Consider the following 20,471-nt stretch of genomic DNA (forward strand, 5'->3'; position numbering starts at 1 on the left):
TAAGTTTACGTGTCTCGGCTAGTGAAGTTTATTCCTTGACTCAAGCAAAAATGTAAGCATAAAAATTACGCAATCAAAAATTGCCGCCCTAGGCCAATTTTATTATACTAATATTCAATGGACTACAGAACTGCATACTCCAAGTCTTTCTAAGGAATCTTCTTAAAAAGCTCGAAATTTTATGAAAGTTAGTTGAATTTTTTTAATATTACCTAAAGGTTGAACTTGGGTTTATACGCGTTTTGTTAAAAAATTCACACATTTTTATAAATATTACTCAAATTAAATAATTTTTAAGATTTTTAATTCTTAAATGTGGGATGGGGTTATAATTTTGACATGGGGTTTATTGGTATACACTTTTAAACTTTTTTTTTTATTATTTTGCTAGTCATAGCGTCAAACGGTCAATTTTTTTATAACTTATAAAATGTTTTTTTTTTATTTATTCTCGATTTTAATCGAAACGATCGATTAATGAGTTAATTTCTTACTATGAATTGTAATTAATAATCAAATGCTTTCGATTAATCAATTAACCGATTAACCCATTATTAGATTTTTTCACCATCACTAGTCTCGGCGCCTTTTTGTGTCATTTTAGCGTCCCTACATTGTAATTATCAGCCAGATTTGTATATACGTAGATATTGATTAAAGGGGATCCGGAATTAATATTTTGAAAAGAGTTGAGCGAGAACTGTATTTGAAAAATTTAAATTTTTAATTAAAAATACTTGCTTTCTTCATATACCAAAGCTTCTCCATTTAATTTTCATAGCCAGTGGAAAAAACAATATACATACATACGCACGAAACTATGGGTCGAGATTTTTTTAAAGGACTTTGAGGTTTTAAAGATATGATTAATTAAAAAAATTATTTAAAAAATCAGTGCAATGTAGGATTACAATATGGGTACCAAATGAAAAGAAGAGGCTATGTAGAAAATAAAAGTGTAGAGTTTTTTTTAGCTTTACAAGGACAAATAGTTAATGAAATTGCGCCTTAGATTAAGTTTAATTTTTAAGCTAACAAAGTTAGAAGGACGAAACTCGAGGAAGTGGTGGTGTGTATATTAGTCCTGCACATATAATTTTTTCAAAAATAAATATTGCAAATTTTTAAATAAAAAATATATGTAAAAATAGCTTATTTTTTATTATTTTATTAAATAGTACAAGCTTTTAGCTTTCAAAAGAAGAAATAAAAACCTGCTAATTTTTTGCACTTTCTGAAGTAATGTGTTTTTCGCTAATGCATAAAATCATTTTTTGTCATTGCCTTGAGATCTGCACGATTCGTTCCATTTTCAAAAATGAAGTGTCAGATTAAAAAGCTTGACCTGTTGACAAATAGAGGGTTTATTTTTTTAAAAAGAGTTGCCACCTGTTAAAAAATTAGATTGTTACAAAATTAGATTACAATTTTTGTATGAGTTAAATGAAGAAATTGAAGAGATGGGTATCAATCGAAATGCATACTAACTACATGCAGAAAGTTGCCACCTGTTTAAAAAATTAAATTCCACTTGAATTAAAGGAATTAGGTAATTTAAATAGATAGGTATCACCATAAGGGAGTCAGACGAAAGATATTTAAGAAGGTTTTAGCTAAAAAATATCACGAGTAGGGTTGCCACCTCTTTATAAAGTCGAATTTAGTTAAACTAAAATAATAATTACGTCAAACCATAGGATTACGCCATCGTATTTGTTATTTTATTACAAATACATACATTTTTAATCAGTGATTTTTTCTGATTACAATTCCTTTAAATTATTGGACTCTTAAATTAACTCATTAATGTTTTTACTCGTCACTTATTTCTTTCTAAATATGTCAACTTTTTTCATTTTTCTGATACTAATTTTGATATACATATTTTAGTTACCTTATTCCCTTAATTAAAGTGAATTTGATTTTTTAAACATGTGGCAACCCTTTTACCTGTCGTTTGGAAGTAAAGTATTTTCAAAACTAGTTCAATTTATACCCATAATGCAATATCTAGTTCATTTGACTTACTAAATAATTTTAATAAAATGTTACAAATTTGGCACACTTTTAAAAATAAAAACTTTATTGCACATCTACAGGCCAACCCCTGTCATTTGACACCTCACTTTTGAAAATAGAACGAACTACATATATGTACATACCTATGTAAAAGCCACAATAACACAAAATTTTCAATTTTAATTTTTAATTTACAGTGAAAGTATGAAAGTTAGCATTTTTGAATTTAGCGTCCTCAATTTTACTAAGAAGCGAATTTTCATTTAAATCCGTCCATAACTCTATTTTTGCCCGCGTTTTATATGGAAGGGAAGCACTGTGTGTCGCGACAATTTTGTCAGAGTGACAATTGTCAGCACAGTTATCGACAATATTCCATATTATCACTGTCGTTTTACAAAAATTTTCACAGTTGCCTACAAATGTATATGAACCAGGAAAAATGTCGCCGACAATTGTGGCAGTGAAATTTTATAGAAAAATCGACAATTGTAGCACCTGTCACTTTTATGAAATACGCCCCTGGAGTTCAAGGTTACCAATTGTCGTTTATGTCACAATGGCGATTTAGGGGGTTTTTAAACTGGTCGATGGGCGGTTTTGCAAAAACATCGACGATTTGTATTCTACATTGCACTGCTTTTGTTTATATTTTTTTCGGTTATTCCTATTTTTGAAATTTCAAAGTCCTTTAAAAAAAATTCTGACATTTCAGAGAAAAATAAATACGCAATTTTACTATATTTTGCCCATAGTTTCGAGAATATATTAATTTTGTTGTGAGTGTTAAATTTACTGTTTATTTGCGGTGTTATATATCGCTAGCTTAGAGTGAAAAGTTGCTAAGTCCACTTTTTATGAAAACTCATAATTTGATATAGGAGGCTAGAGAAATTGAATACGCATCGTTTCGAAAATTATAAAGGTACTTGTCTTATATTTTCCTCTTCATAAGCAATAAAAGGAAAATTTGCTAAGTCCAAAAGAAGCACCACAAATCCGATAAGGCCAAAATAATACGACATCTTTTAATAAATGTCGAATCCTTCTGATTCTTATGGAGTTTTGCTTAGCTTTAAACGCACAAAATGTTTGAATCAAAGTCTTGGGAAATAGTTAAAGAAAATGGCTATAGGAAGATTTTTTCCTCTCCTGTAAAATTTTTAAAATGGGACTTAGCAACTTTTCTTTCTAAGTTAGCGATATGTATACTGCATCAGCTGCTTAGCACATATGTATACCATAGAAATATTAATACTGTTGTTGTGCATTTTGGCTGAATATCACAGCAGTTATCATTTTGCTACATACATCTATGTATGTAATTTACCAATTGATCGTAAGAACTTGAAATCGTTCTATAGCCCTCGTTTTCTTGAGACATCATCGCAAACATCCTGAGATCTCCTTTCGGTGGCTGAATCGATTGGTGGCAAACTGGGATCCTAACTGAATCCTTTGAACAAACAAGGGAAATTAGAATTTCGTCCCTCCTTACTTTGACTTAAACCCTTTATTAAAATCAACAGTCAGTATACAATATGAAGGAGCTAAACATATTAATATGTATGTATATGTTCAGCAAAATCAATGATGGTTTACCATCATAATTTTATGTACGCTCCGGGAATGGAATTGATGACCTCTGCTCAAAAGTAAACGACTATCTCTCCAGCCTTTCTCGCTTCTTCACTGCAAGGAGCCTAACACTCTCCCCAACGAAATCAACGGTGACCCTCTTCACCACCTCGACGAAGGAGGTCAGGCTAGAATTAGGTATACACGTCGATGGAACACCAATACCGACTGTAAATAACCTGAAAATTTTAGGGGTCACCTTCGATAGCCTGCTCTCCTACTCCATGCACACAACCGCGGTTGTCAATAAAGTACAGAGCCGCAACAAGGTCCTCAAGTCGCTCGCCGGCAGCACTTGGGGCAAAGACAAAGAAACGTTGCTGGCAACATACAAGGCAATTGGCCGGCCGGTTCTAAACTATGATGCGCGAGTTTGGACGCCGGGGACTAGTTGGACGCAGTGGACGAAGCTACAGACTTGTCAGAACGCCGCACTCCGGACAGCGAGCCATTAATGACATCCATAGAGAGTCAGTCACCACCTACCTCGACTCTCGACCTATGAATGCCGTAATAGGAGCCCAATCACCGCCTGTAGAAGAGACGGAGCTGCAATTGCCAAGAGAGACCCGCGATACCCTGGCTCAATTACGGTCTGGATACTGTAGCCGCCTCAACAGCTATCTGTCCAGACTCGACCCCAATATCCCCAATGAGTGCCCGGCATGCGGAAAACCCCCCACGACACCAACCACCTCTTTACATGCCAGCTCAATCCGACTCAGCTAACACCCCTCTCCCTCTGTTCCGAACCCATTGAATCAGCTCGTTTCCTGGGCCTCCCGTTAGTTGAGCTTGACGAAAATGATTGAACGTAGACCCGAAAAAAGCGGGGCTTAGTAGTGCCGCTACAACAACAACATGGTTTACCATCATTTGTTATTGGAAAACCGTTAACTGCCAGCAGTTTTCGTCTAACTCTGCTAAATATCACATCAGAAAAAAACTTTTTTAAGTCTTCGCATACCCATCTAAGTTCACTCAAATAAGTATTTTTGTTTATAATCTAAACCTAAGTAAAGCAAGCTGAGGTATGCCGGTACCAGATAAGTATACTTTACTAAGATCTGCTTTCATGTAAACCAAATTTACTCTGATCAACACTTTGGATAGATTAATTCAACAATGAATGTGTTCATCAGCGTCACAACTGTTCCTAAAGCAAAGATCACACGATTTCCACATTTGTACATTTTGGCACTCACAGAGTGGTGTTCTCTAGAAATTTTTATCGAAAATGAGTTCAGCTTGAAAAAAAATTTCCAAACAACACCACTCTGTAAGTGTGAAAATTTACACATGTACAAACCGTGTGGTCCCTACGAACCACTTTATACATTTATTTTAACAGAGCCCGAATTAATTCTGACAAATACCAAGCTCTTAATTATATATATCAATTCAAAGTATAATAAGGAAAATTTATTAATTTATTGAACAAATCGCTTATTTAAAGAAATTTCTTGCTGTCTATACACTGGCTCTAACATTGAAAATCTTAACTGGATTTACAAGACCTGCCTTGGGTTAAACATTTCACAAGTATCGAGTAATTATTCGTATCTTAAACTGTTAGAAAAATACAGTTTATGAATGGTTGTCCTCTGCATACTTAAGAAATGATGCTATCAATAGAGCCCTAACTAGAGAATCTTGCTAAGAAAGGTTGGCGGCGGCAGGTTAGCTCACGCAGATAACCTTCCGATATAACTCAATGTAGGTAAGCTTCATCACTGGGCTTGTAATTAGTGAGAGAGGGGTTCAGAATGTAATGTATGAATACATGGAGGTTAGAAGTCTTGAGGAGATCAAACGAAGATAGGCACACGCGATATGTACTGGGCACTCACTAAAAGGCTACAGACTTGTTAATGGTTTACCACTAGCATTGGCTTTGAGCCGTACCCTCACATATCCATGTATTTTATTTTTATACCCGAGCGCGAGCGATAATTTTGTTCACATAAGGGTTGTTTGTAACAGGCAAAACGAATCGAGAAAGATATAGGCAAATGTATACATAATTGATCAGAATGAAAAGAGAAATCGATTAAGCGGTGACTGTCTGTCCGTCCGTCCGTCCGTCTGTGCATACGATAACTCGAGTAAAAATTGAGGTATCTTGACGAAACTTTGTACGTGCACTTCTCTCGGGCGTAGGACGGATGGTATTGAAAATGGGAAAAATCGTACAATAACCACGCCTACCTCCCATATATCGGTAATTTTCAGAAATACGAAAACTGCGATATTTCAGTAACTACTGAAGATTATTCACTCAAAATTGATATTTACAATAATTTTAAGACGAAAAATAAGAATATTATAAAATTTTGGAAAATGGGCGTTGCCACGCCCACTTATGGTTACATGTGTGTAACTTGGTGACCCCTGTACCAATTTCTTCCAAACTTGGCACAGTTGTTAGCCTTGCTACAGCATACCAAATGGCCGAACATTTTTACAATGGACAACGCCCACATCCCATATAACGGTAATTTAGAGAAATAAGAAATATTCGATAAACCAGTAAATATTAAAGCTAATTTATTCAAAATTGATGCTTGCAACTATTCTTTACCAAGAAATATGTTTATGGAAAATGGGCGTGGCACTGCCCACTTATGTTCACATATATGTATCTCGGTAACCGTTCTACCAATTTGTACCAAACTCGGTACGGTTATTGTGTTTGCCACATAAGAGCAAAACGTTGAAAATTATTGAAATCGGACTAAAATTGAGGCCACTTTTCATATAACGGTAATTTTATGCTTGAAACTTCAATATTTCGAAATTTAAGGACGCTAATTTACTCAAAATTGATACACTTCGGTTTACCATGTAGCGGTAGCTTTCAGAAAGGTGAAAATCATATATTTAATACTTGCGCCGGGTATTTAATGTTCGGCTCCGTCCGAACTTAAACTTTCTTACTTGTTATTCATTAATTTATGGATTTGCATGTGCTGATCAATATGTTTAAATTTTCTAACCTCAAAGTCGTTAGGCTAGCGAAGACCACAATATGGGTATTCATGGAAATGCATAAATGCCTCGTAAGAGAATGAACCTAGTAAATAAATAAATTTTCCATACAAAATTAAGTTTACGATGGATTGCCCTAATATATAAAATGTATATGGAAAAATAAAGAAAAGCACAGCATTTTAAAGTTGTAATTTTCATAGACTTGTCCAGTCTATAGCTTAGATTAAAATCGCTTTAGTACTTAATTAGTTCAACAGAGCGAGCGTTACCTCTCTGAGGGAACAGATACGGTTCTAATGGCAATTGTAGAAATCAGAAAATTCATAGCCCACTAAATACTATCAATTTGTACAAGTATCAAGGGTTCCTTCAACGGACACTACAATGTCAAAATACAAGGAAAAAGTAATAATGGATGAGAACACTATAAATGAGCTTCGGTCGCTGTAAAAGAACTTGACCGAATACATAAAATGCTTAGAGCAACTGTTTCAGCAATTCTGAAGAAAAATGTTATGGTTGAGTGGGTGAGATTTTTATTTGTATGTATGTTTGCGTGTACATTCGAAATAACTATAGTAGGCACGTTTCGCATAACAATGTAGTTTGTACCTAACCATTTTTTAATAATATACATACGTCAGTGTATATAAATATATGTGAAAGATATATGGATTCATATGTTTGATTATGTACAAATACATATGTCCATCTATGCATATATTCGAGTGTGTTTCGTAATGGAATTTGCTTGCCATGTACTGTTTGTCGGCAGTTTTAATGGCCCTATTTGAATTTGTATGTGTAAGTGTAGTGTGCTTTGTGTTTCATTGTTGCAGCTATTTTTATTATTGTACGGGTGTGGCCCAAAACTTTTTAATGATTTAACTAACAAAACTTTTGCCTTTCAACTTTTCTTTTCCATTCCATATCCGCCAACTTAACTCGAATAACTTAAATAAATTCAACACGACTTCATGCAACTCAACACATGCACACATGACGACAATATGGTTATATTTGCGGCTAACAATTTATACTTTGTCTAAATTTTTTATTTATTTCTTGCTTACTTGTTTGCGCACAACATTGTTTTCATTTTGATTAAATCTGGATTTTTTACGCATAATCCTTAAATTTTATTTATGTCTATATTTGTCGTTCTCAAATTCTTAAATTTATTTCCTTATTGTTTTCTTTACTTCTTTTTTTATTACTGCTCCTTATAACTCTGTCATCGCCAAATTATCGCACAACGCCTAACAATATGCAACGAAACGTTTCCAAAACCAACCAACCAACCAACCAACTAACCAAATAACCATCGTCATCAACGCATTCGTTGCAACTTCATCAACGTAACCTCCATCGAAAACAATAATAACAACAAATGAACTCCGCATCGCCTGGCAGTCGAACGAAATGCGAAACTCACCAAAGGAAATTGGCGTATTTAATGAGAACGGAAGGAACTTTGTAGCCACAAAGGATACTTCGAGGGATTTCAGCAATTCTCAAGATAATACCGACCGTGGCAGCATGAGCGACCAAGCCTTTGCCTGTTCAGCAAGTTCGGTGGAAAGTTTACCCAGCGCTTCCGGTTCAAGTAAGTTTATCCATTCATATGCCCGCCAATAACGATCTCCTTCAACCCACAAATAGTTTTGTTCACTTTCAATTTTTTCCCAAATCTAAAACCGCAACTGCAACCACTTAGCTACGTGCCATAAATACATATGTATGTACATATGTATATCTAAGCCACAACCATCACCCCTTTTTTTAATGACTGGAGTTGTGTGGCCTCCATTTCTCTATTGCTCTACTCGTTTCCTTTGAGCTCGTATAGTGCAGTTACATATTGTTCTATTAACTGTTTATAGGTACTTCGCATATTTCTTACAAGAAAAAATAAAACTGTTAACCGAACATTGGCAGTAAATATCTACTACCTTCAACTATCCTCATCCTGCTGTTTTTTTCTGGAACAAATTCGCTCTCTAGTTCTTGTTGTACTCGCCGTTATTTAAGTGAGTTTTTCGGCAAGCTTTATAAAAACGTGGAAATTCTTCGAACTTAATGAATTTTTAATGTGCTGCTGAAAGTGGAAAAGTTTCCTTAAAACATAAAAACCCGAAAGCAAAATAAATAAAACAAAATGAAATTTGTGTAAAGCGACTCCAACTACAAGGGACGAATGTCGGTACATAACGGTAAACAGATTCAAAGCATTCAAGTTCATATGCGTTTCAACGATTGTGTGAGCTACATGTACTACCAATGCAAATTGGTGGTTGAAATTTGTTGAATGCTCTTACGCACACACAAACGCGTGTGCAACATTGGCGCCCATATACTCGTACATATTTAGCATCAACAAATTTTGACTGCTGCTGAACAATTTTAATGAACAAAACTTTGCATATTCGATGCGGCAAAAACAAAACCTTTAGGATGAATAACAAAAACAATAGAAAGCAATCAAAATCGAATATGATATTGAAAATAAAAATTCCTTACGAACTTAGGAAATTAAAGAAAAATTCACCCTTTAATTGAAAATAAGAACTGCACGAAAGAAAATTCGCTTAGTTAAGTTTGCACGTAGCTAACATTTTTTAATTAGTCATCACTGTTGTTTTTAAGAGATGATTGCTGAGAGCTTAACGTAGAGAAGTTTGTCGTGATGAAATATTTTCAGAACTGTTCAAAGATAGAGTAAAAAATTAAAACGTAAAAGTCATAAAGTTTGAGCTACATAAAACAGCAGTGCAGGCGGCGCGCTGGAAGCACGGTTCTAATCACTTAATTAGCTCAATCAATCTGTCGATTTACGAAAAAACCGAAGACCATCTCACAGTGGTTAAAAATTTGCATTTTGTATTCACAATTCCACGGGGCCCTTATTCTTTCACTCAATTTAATTAAAAAAAAGCTAATACCAGTTGAGCCCGATTTTTGAATTTTTGTGTTTCTTCTTGTTGCAGCTCACTAAATAAGGAACTGATTGAGATTATACTTAGTTTAGACAAGTGGGTGGTGATTTAATGAGTTATATACAGTTTTGCAGCAAGAGGGCAGTGCCTTTCTTTCCAGTAATTTGTTAACGCCTATTGTAAGTCCATTGGTGCGCCCATAAAGGCATTTCGGACTATGAAATACATCACTAGTTTCTAACAAATAGTCGGCATATTCGTTTGTTTGACTTCTTGGAACTTTGAAGTAACTCTAAAAAAAAAACGGAGAGTTTTCGTACTGTAAAACGTTCTGCGCACGTTACTGCTATAAAATCTCAAATTTTACGATGTAAAGGTCAGATCGACTCAAATGGCGTTAGTGTTGCGAATTTTAAAGGCTTCTTTACTGACCCTTGAGGGATGAAAATAATTGTCATGAGAATACTCTCATTATCACCGCCTAATTTGTAATGAGAGTGGATAATTATTCTTATCGTTTACCACATTTTTAACCTCATGTAATAAATATGATCTGTTTCCTATGCTACACAATGTCCTTTTTCTTTTACGTTTAAACTGCTTTTGTAAAACGAACTCTTTTCCTTCGCCTTTCACTTCAAACACAGGTACTCAAGCGCTGGTTCGTCCTGGCAGTCCACAGAGCTCTATTTCTACCGAGGACCGCACTTCGTTAGCACCAATTTGCAAAGCCAAAGCACTTGTCGATAGTATGCCGAATCCGTACGATAAGGATGCACTCAAATTTAAGGTAAGTAAGCAGATCAGAAGCGAGCAAGCTGACAAAACGGCTGGCAGTGTTGTCAAGTGATGGTTGGTTGTCGATGACTGAATTTTGAATGCTGACCTTCAGTTAGTGCTGCAAGCAGAATTGCTATTCGCCTACAAACATACATATATACAAATATACATAGATGCATACTATGCTTACTTACTCGTATTTAAATAGTCGATATACTTCTAAACCAAAAACTCTTTGAAGTGGCAGCCTTTAATTTTAGGCTTTTAATGTTTTGCTAAATTCCTTACCACTCCGACAGTGACTACCACTTCTAATGCCGATGAATTTCAAGGCTTTAGAATTTTGGGAGACAAATCTTGAGTGCACTCCACCACTTTAAAGTGTTTTTATTCAACAGAAGCGTAAAGCTTTTTGTTTTATACAGTTGTTCTATTTTCTTTAATATATTTCTGGCAATAAACGAAAATTGTTTTACTTCAGTATATTCCCCTTGCATACTGACAGGTTCTTTTATCGTATTCACTTCTTTGTGCTCTTTACAGAAAGGTGATATAATCGATGTGCTGTCAATGAATGCCTCTGGCATCTGGAAGGGTCGTTGTCACGGCCGTCTCGGACACTTTAAATTCATCAACGTTGAAGTGCTGCCCGAACGTCTGAAGTCATCAAATAGCAAAATTCTTGGTGCGGGTGGTTTGGGCATCGGCGGCGTAGTTGGCGGTGTTGGCATGGGTGGTGGTGCCAGCATGCGGCACACTAGCAATAACGGCCCAAGTTCGGTAGAAGATTTACTCTTTCGCATTGGACTAAAGGAGTATACGTCGGTCTTCGTTTTGAATGGGTAAGTGGCGTATATATATATGTATGTACATATGCAGGTATGAAGTTTGTGAGGAAAACCAAAAAAAAAATCATTGTACTTGTTTATTTTTGAACCCTTAATTCACGATTTTAAATCGATATAAAAAGGAAATGGGGACCAACTTTTACAAATGCTTTGGTATTTATCCATATTTTGACCTCCTTTAAATAATACAATTGGCCTCATTCGCATCACGTTTTGAGTGTTGCACTGTGTAATTAATCGATAAAAGCAACATCTACTTTAATGCTGTTATAACCAAAAACTGGAGAAAAATAGCTTTAATGCTTTGAATTCACATATCGATGTTCCTCAGCAATAACAACATAATTCTAAATTCAAAAAATATAATCCCTTATTGCTTTTAAGTGGCTCATTTCTCTAATCCCTTGTCTAATCCTTAATAAATTAAGACACTATTGAAGTATATGAGCGATCTGTGTTCATATGGCATTGTAAGTCGGTAGGCTGGCTATAATAAAATGCACCATCCCGCTAATTCTTTACTAAGGTCATCCACCCGACTTAAGCTTTTATGCCATATGACCACAGATATGAACTTATATGTAAGTACATAAATTTATTGTTTACCTATATCTATCCATAGAAATTACCTAGTATAAACTAAAATAGATATTTTCTGAATACGCTAATCTTGAAAACTACGTATTAGATTTCAATAAAATTTTCATAGGCTATTCTTTGGACATCTTTTTTCATATTTACAACCACGACACAACTTCATTCAAGAGCCCACGAGCGTTGCAATCTGGAGCATAACATCAAGTTGAACCGACGGTCGCAACGTTTATAGCTTGCTTTATAATAGGAATACCTTTTACAGATGGTTTGTCCGCCTGGTGGCTCCGGAGTCGCGATATTTAGAAAATTTTTATATGTGGAGCGATTTAGTTCAAACATAGTCGCATATTACCCTTATAATAGGAAATAATTGCCGATGGGGTCGAAATATCTAGAAAATTTTTGTTTGTTGGCCGATTTCAATCAAACTAATTTTGCAAAAAAAGTTTACTCTCTAGGTGGCGCTTGTAATCGGATGAAAAGTTTGGAAATATGTAGAGAACAAGCAGAAAGAAATTTATTTTTAATACTATGTACTTTCGTTCAAAATCTAGTTTTTGTATGGAAGCCGCCAAATCACTCCCTAAACTAATATTGGAATTTTCAAGTAACTGCTACAACATTGACCTAATTACAGTCTTTAATAAAATTCAGTATTTTAAAGGAGTTATGGCTAAATCAAGTTAGATTTCTATTACTTACACTCTGTAAAGAAACAAATAAAACAAGTAAGAAAGTCTAAGTTCGGGTGGAGCCGAACATTAAATACCCGGCGCAAGTATTAAATATATGTTTTTTCACCTTTCCGTAAGCTACCGCTAGATGGTAAGCCGGGGTGTATCAATTGTGAGTAAATTAGCGTCCTTAAATTTCGAAATATTGCAGTTTCAAGCATTTCTGAAATTTACCGTTATATGAAAAGCGGCCGTAATTTTGGTCCGATTTCAACAATTTTCAACGTTTTGCTTTTATGTAGCAAGCACAATAAAAATACCGAGTTTGGTACAAATTGGTAGAACGGTTACCGATATATATATATGTGATCATAAGTGGGCGGTGCCACGCCCATTTTGCAAAATTTTACCATAAACGTATTTCTTGGTAAAGAATTGTTGCAAGCATCAATTTTGAATAAATTTGCTTTAATATTTACTGATTTATCGAAAATTTTGTATTTCTCTAAATTACCGTTATATGGGATGTGTGCGTGGTTATTGTCCGATTTTTTAAATTTTCGGCCATTTAGTATGCTGTATCAAGGCCAACAACTGTGCCAAGTTTGGAAGAAATTTGTGCAGCGATTACCAAGATATACACATGTAACCATAAGTGGGCGTGGCTATGCTCGACCCTATTAAGCTGGAATTTCAGGGTAGCATTTTATATATTTATAAGGAAAATTTGAAAGTTAGGGGGGGGCTCGAGCACCGCCCTGCACATACCTGGCTACGCCCATGGTTGCAGAGGGGCGTTGTTTGGAAATATTTTATTGGGCTGAACTGGTTGTTGAGGAAAATTTTTAGACAACACCCCTCTGTGATCAACCAAACAAGCTTAGGTTTATGTTCGTTTAAAAAATACTTTTTCTGTTCAATAATTTCTAATCACTAACAAGGAAAAACCAAAAATAGCACTGTTTAAAAAAATCCTCCAACATTTTTTTAGTGTACACTTCAAAAAAATAAATACACAGGTCCACAAAAAAAAATGGTCGTGATGAAGCAAAACGGAGTCCAGATTCGTGTTCAGCGACCCCAAAAACATATCATAGACTAGGTTTGGTCAAAACCTTTCATCGATTTTTTGTTTAGCTTTTTATTTAACTGGCCGTAAAGCTCCATAAATCAGCTTCTATAAATATATAAGTGCTGTTTTTGGTTTTTCCTTGTTAGTGTTTAGAAATTATTGAACAGAAAAAGTGTTGGTTGGAAAAGTGGTTGATCACAGAGTGGTGTTGTCTAAAAATTTTCATCAAGAACCAGTTCAGCCTAATAAAAAATTTCCAAACAACGCCCCTTTGCAATTAGCAAAAACAAACCTGTACAAAATGAACATTTGAAAACGCAATTAATCGTTGGCGCTGCAGTTGCTAATAGTTAATAATTATTTAGTTTATTACTTAGCTTCTATTACTTCATAAAAATATGTACAAAACACAGTTTTACATGTTAATTTGTGCAAGTATTCTAATGGCAGTTGTTTATATTTTTTCTAGATATGAGGACCTCGAACTCTTTAAGGAACTGGAACCAGCTGACTTGGATTACCTGGGTATTATTAACCAGGAGCATCGTGCCAAATTGCTGACAGCTGTGCAGTTGTTGCACGATATTGAATGTAAGTACATAGATAAGTACAGATATAAATACATATACGTACTAATTTATATATGGGTGTTTCCAGCGGAAGGTCCACCACGACAAAAAAAAATAAAAGTTTTATATCTAACGTATTTACCGGCCGATTTGTCTGCTTTTTAAAATATATACTGGCTATGTAAGAAGAATAATGTTTGCATAAATTGGTCTTCCTAGGTGGTGCCATGGTCGAGATATTTCGAAAAACCGTATTTATGGTCCGATTTGGTTCGAATTTGGCGCATGTGGTTGAAACATAATAAATCATAGATTTCTAATAAATTGACCCTGAATTGGCGTTGAAGTCAAAATATAAAGTATATTCTACATAAAATACATGTTTTATTTGCGTTGAAAATTCATTTAAAAGCAATATTAACAAAAATATAACGATGGAAATTTATGTCACGTCACGCCACGTCACGTCACGTTTCACACTTGGGGTTGTAAAAGAGAATTGAAACAATTTGCATTAATTCCAAAAACTCTAAAAACAACTAGAATTGCTCCAAATCATATCAAAATAGGTTTCATCAAAATAGCCATCCACAATTCGCAGAGTTTTGCGATTTTGTAAGAAAAGAAAAAATCGAATTCCATTTTTTGTCACGTAACGAACCTCTCTTTAAATGCTTATATTTCAGGACCAAGCAGTTCGATTGATTTAATTTTTCGGTTAAATATAGAGCTAATTACGTGCTATACAATGGCCCAAAAAAGTTAAAGAAAACAAATGGTATTCCTTTTTTGTATCACGTTGAAATCGTACGACTGTCACGTGCGCCACCATAGATAGATAGATATATAGTTGGTTGGGTATGGCACTGCGACCAGTAGGTCTATTGTGCCCCTAGCTCATCACAATACATCAACCAGCCCCAGAGTGTCTATAAATTTCATAATAGACCCCGGGGACAGTGAGTGTATGTGCTCCTCTCTTGGCCAGATATGCCCTATGCTCCTATACCTCCTGCGTGCAACGGCATCACACTCCATAAGAAGGTGTAGAGGGGTCTCTTTGGCTGCATCGCAAAAGCGACGCAGGTCGCTGGACCAGATACCTAATTTATGCAGGTGCCCTCTGAGCCTACAGTGGCCCGTCAAAAAACCTGTAATAATCCTTAGTTTCTCTTTTGGGAGATCCATGAGAAGCCTGTATCTTGACAGATTGTAACCTCCTAATAAGCTTTTTGCCTGACGTTGGCCCATGGTGCCAAGCCAGTGTAATTCCCTCAGTTTGCTGTTGTCCCTTCTGAGCATTTCCTTTATGGTGTTTGGTCCTACTGCCAGAAAGGGCTCAGGTCCTATCGGGGTCGAGGAAGCGGCCGTTCTGGCCAGATGATCAGCTTCCTCATTTCCTGCGACCCCCATGTGCCCTGGTACCCACATTAGTTGGATATCATTGACCTCCGCCAGAGCATTGAGCCTCTCGACACACTCCCTAACCAAGGAGGACTTGATCTCGAATGATGCGAGGGCCCTTAATGCCGCCTGGCTACCACTTAGTATAAGTATCCTTTCATTCCTATAGTTCCTGCGAATATTAATCTCAGCGCACATACTGATGGCATAGACCTCCGCTTGAAAGATGCTAGGGAAAGTCCCCAGGGACACCGAAAGCTTCAGCCTAGGGCCGTACACGCCTGCTCCAATCCCCGCGGGTGTTTTAGAGCCGTCCGTGTACCACTGTATTGTGCTCGCCTGTATGTGACTCTCCATAATAGAGGTACACCAGGTCGCCTTGCTATAAGTGTGGGTCCTGAAATTTCTCTTGAATATCACCTCTCTGTTAATATCGTCCCTGGGGAACAAAGCCAGAGGGAGCTGGGTGCCTCGCTTGTCCCTGTTCCTAGATGATAACACCTTGCCTTTGCCGAAGCCCTCTCTCGCAAAGTTAAGGAGGGTTCGCTTTGCAGCCTGTTCAATTGAGAGATGCAGTGGCTCGAGTTCCAGCATTACCTCTAGCGCTGCCGTCGGGCATGTGCGCATTGCTCCCGTAATGCAAACACATGCCAGACGTTGAATCTTGGAGAGGGTCTGCCTCACCGTTCCTATAGTAGTCCTGGAATACCAAGCCACCGCACCATAAGTCACTATTGGTTTCACTATCATTGTGTACATCCATCTGAGGATCCTCGGAGTGCACCCCCAGGATTTACCCGCCAGACGTTTGCACACCATCATCGCTCTCGTGGCCTTAGAGGTGACCACATCAACATGGGCCCTCCACAGAAGCTTGGAGTCCAGGGTAAGCCCCAGATACTTAACCTCTGTGGCGACACTGATTGCGACCCCGTCCAAGGTCAAGTTCCTCATCCCCTGGAGATTTCGTTTCTTGGTGAAGGGGACTATGGCTGTCTTAGAAGGGTTGATATTTAAACCTACGTCTGTGCACCACCTTTTCGCGCCACCATGGGAATGCCCATATTCAAAATAATATGGGTATTCATGGAAACGCGTATGCCTCGGTACCCCGTAAATAAACCGATTTGTTATACAAAATAAAGTAATTTTACGAGGGTACGAGGAATTTGTGCGTTTAGATGAATTGCCCTAATAATTATTAATAAAAAGTCTAACGCAAGTAAATATTTCGACCTAGTAACTTTTCTCCCATGTACAGTTGCGTCTAATTTTGCTTTTACAAATATTTACTAACTACTAATTTTCTATTAACATTTCGTTTTTGCTACAGCTTCCCATTTTTCTCAAACAGGTTCCGATGGCGATATCGCCGGCTCCAGTTCGGAGAATGACGAAACGCGCCTAAATAACATCAATAAAAAGCATGGCACATCACCATTCGGCCGTCGTCATTTCCCACGGGACTCGGGCTGCTATGAAGGCTCTCCTGTGCCCACCTCACATACACCTATACAGAACATACCATCCACCGATGAGTCGAACAGTTTGGACGATGTTGTTACCAAGTGTTCCAGCGAGATCATGAAGCGCGTCGAGAGCGCACGTCGGCAAAAAGAAAACCCATTCAAAGCCGGACTATCGGCCCGTGTTGGTAAGAAAGCGCTGTTGGGTGGCAGCCTTATGGGCGAAGACACGTTGACGCGCGGCGGCGGTCTTAGTGAGAAGTCAAGCGATTCGGGCGTGAGCAGCAGTTCGCTGTCTTCGGGTCCGATGAAGAATAGCACTTAACACTTACCCACCATACTCGCCCACGAGCTGATGCTCGGCGTCGGTCTGCCCGGTCCCGGTGTGGGCTTGGTTGGCGGCAGCATCGGCGGTGCGCTGGGTGGTGGTGGTGCCACATCACCCACCACATCTACCGCATCGGCGGGTATCGTTAGCTGCGGCAGTAGCGGTGGCCTAGCAAGCAGTATTGGGAGTGGCATACAGTTGGGCTCAGCTTGCAGTACACTACCGCACCCACCATCTTCCGCCGCTGCAGCTGCCGTCGTATCCAATGCGTTGGCAGCTGCATCGGCAACTTGCGGCGGAGTGGGTAGTGCAACGGCAAATTTAAATAGGAATTTAGTGATACTAAGAAACCATTTGCGTAAAAATACAAACACGGCGCCGACAGTGGCAGTGACGACAGCGTCCTCCCCTACTCCGACAACTCCGACTAATATGGGTATATTCAACGATGTGACACCGACCAATACCAATATTAATACACTCAGCAGCACAATCAGTATCGGTAACACCAACACCAACAATATCAATACAAATCTGGATAGAGATCAATAGCCCAACGGTAAAAAGGGTGAATGTTACAATGGAATTTTTGATTTGGTTTGTAAATTAAGTTATATTAATTAAAAGCAAAAATGTTGTGTAAACAATGGATAGTAGAGAGTAACTTGAAAATAAATATTTATGTATGTATGTAATTTTATGATTACTTAGCTATACTCATTTGAATATATAGATATGTATGTAAATTACTGTGATGATGCGTTCTAATGTGCTTCAGTTCAAATGTACAGTAAGTTAAAATTTACACAATAAATTAAACATATGAAGACATGATCACATACACACTTACACATATGCACATTGTATAAAATTCAACGCATATTTTGTATTTGTAATTTGAGTACTTCCTCAGGTGATGGCATTTAATAAATAACTATTAATTATTGTATATTTTTAGCAGCAATCCTTATGCAATCAAATTCAACTGCATTTATTTATGATGACACAAACAAGCAATGTCTAAATAATTAAACATTTTTTTAATCATTTTTATAAAACAAAAAATGTTAAAATAGCGTGCGTTGCATTCGAAAGACACTTTTTCATGCACTCATGCAAGATAGCATTCATATCCGGATATTTGTACAGTTGGGGTCGTTTTCAGAAGTAACCTTTAACTTTGAAGCTCACTTTATATTTAAAGTTTAGATGAAAAATAAAGCCATGTCTTAAGGAAGGCATTTCTATTATCGGTTTTTGACGTATGTAAGTTTCTTGGTTGTAAACCAGTTTAAAACCGATAATAAAATGCTTTACTTCAGACACAATCATAAATTGTAATGCAACCTTTAAATATAAAGTGAGCTTTAAACTTAAAGTTTACTTGAGAAAACGACCCTTAATGGTCAAATGATTAATAGACAACACATATGTGCATGTAGAGATACAAAACATATTTACTCAATGAAAACGTGATATTTCAATACGTCCATGACTTTGTTTTAGAGCTTAGCGTTACTTATGTATAGTTCGTTAGTACTAAAATAATGTTTTAATGTTTTTACTTTGCACTTAAGTTAATTTTTTTCATAATTTAGGAGATTATGCCACATTTCCCCTCAAAAACACACAACATTTTTTTTTTTATTACATTAAAAAAATAGTCATTAAATTTATTTCCACATGGCATTTTTTTAAATTCCTAGTGGAAATTCCGCATTAGTCTGTAAAAGAACCTGTAAGTATCTACAGCCAGATAGCCATAAGGGCAGAAATCGCTTTATGTCATACTTGTTTTATGTTCGATAATACCATTCCTGCATAGGCGACGGGCGACTTATATTTAGACGTGTGAGAAATGAAGCAAAAGCTGGCCAATATTCCAAAAATCAAAGTTGCCCGACTATTGCAAAACATGGTAATTCGTCAAGAAGAAAGTCCATTGCGTAGTGGATGAAGAGTATAAGGCACCCTGTTTTTGTATCTTCTTCACTAGAGCAATTTGAACTTGCTATTCTCACTGAAGTTTGTGCTGATTTTAAAATAGTGGTTAAAGAACTTAATTATTTTTTGCGAGATAGAGAGCGTTTCTGAAGGTGTCTTCAATAATCTAAGTCGTTAAATTTAAATTTTTTACACAAGTAAACATATCCAAAAATTAATTTTAAAAGCAGTCTCAAAAAAGAAATATATGAGAACATTTCTTTATTTGATTGTTGAAAAAGTTGTGATCGCTGGAGACCGGGCTTTTCTGCAATTTAAAGAGAATAGCAATAACAACGTACTTCAAGAACTCGAAAAGAAACTAACCAGATTCGTCGACGTCCTGTTGTAATTCACGATTGAATAGCGCGATAAAATAATAACAGTGCTCATTGTGTTGTGTGGAAAGCTTACACAGGGCAACGTTGATTTTGGTGCGGCAAATGCTAAAGCTATTTTGGTAAGACTTTTTTTGTACTTATTACAAATCCGTAAGTGTAAAGTTTCTATCAGGTTCAGATTTTGGAAAAAAAAACCAAGTAAAATTGTGAAAAAATCGCGGTTTTCGCAATATTTGAGAAGCTCTAGCAAAAAAAGAAAACGTGATAAAAGCTTGCACTTAGGCTTAAATTAAAGCTAGAGCTCTCAACTTATGTCCCTGAAATACCATCCCTGTACCTTAACCTGGTCTGGTAGTCAGTTATAGCCATTTTTTTTAACAAAAAAATATTGGAAAAAGAATTTTCAAGTAAGTTTTTTTTTCGTTAAATAAATGACTATAAGTGACCTGTGGGTCAAGATGCAGAGACGGTATACACGGTGGGCAGGAAGCGAAGATAGGTTGCATAAAAATGTCGACAAAATCTGAAAGCAGGGTTGTATTTGTTGATATCTTAAGGTTAAGAATCCGCTTAAATTGAAATCCTAGCTGCTCCTGTTTTAAAGATATCCACATTTTATATACTTCTGATAGGATATACATATTTGCAAAAGAGGAAGGCGTACTTCTCGATAATTAGAGCATATTTATACGAAAAGAAATCTCATACAAATCTGTTCCCCTTTTTTAACTCACTAAAACGGATCAAATCAATGTGAAACATTTTCATTTTTTCCTACCAAAAGAACAATTGATCGAGATTTATTGGGCGCTACCGGTATACAAC

General features: G+C 36.6%; 2 protein-coding genes across 2 annotated transcripts in view; both read left to right on the forward strand.

Moving 5' to 3' along the window:
* Positions 1-17,344, forward strand: part of LOC118738307 (SAM and SH3 domain-containing protein 3-like) — a 44,714-nt gene extending 27,370 nt beyond the window's left edge. Inside the window, exons 5-9 of the mRNA XM_036469230.1 lie at positions 8,062-8,254; positions 10,232-10,374; positions 10,908-11,206; positions 14,025-14,146; positions 16,883-17,344. Coding sequence (XP_036325123.1) covers positions 8,062-8,254; positions 10,232-10,374; positions 10,908-11,206; positions 14,025-14,146; positions 16,883-17,319 — 1,194 coding nt within the window. The 3' untranslated portion in view covers positions 17,320-17,344. The remainder of the gene's footprint in view (positions 1-8,061; positions 8,255-10,231; positions 10,375-10,907; positions 11,207-14,024; positions 14,147-16,882) is intronic.
* LOC118738044 (elastin-like) lies at positions 17,336-18,198 on the forward strand. Its single transcript, XM_036468933.1, has one exon. The coding sequence runs from the start codon at positions 17,350-17,352 to the stop codon at positions 17,872-17,874; it is 525 nt and encodes a 174-aa protein (XP_036324826.1). The 5' UTR covers positions 17,336-17,349; the 3' UTR covers positions 17,875-18,198.
* The last annotated feature ends 2,273 nt before the right edge of the window (positions 18,199-20,471 follow it).

The sequence above is a fragment of the Rhagoletis pomonella genome, unplaced genomic scaffold (genome assembly GCF_013731165.1).
Source record: "Rhagoletis pomonella isolate Grant_MI unplaced genomic scaffold, Rhpom_1.0 Rhpom_scaffold_00004, whole genome shotgun sequence".
Taxonomy (NCBI): domain Eukaryota; kingdom Metazoa; phylum Arthropoda; class Insecta; order Diptera; family Tephritidae; genus Rhagoletis; species Rhagoletis pomonella.

What these genes read in the sequence shown, in the direction of transcription:
- LOC118738044 (XM_036468933.1), top strand. Translation starts at nt 17,350, where the DNA reads ATGCTCGGCGTCGGTCTGCCCGGTCCCGGTGTGGGCTTGGTTGGCGGC.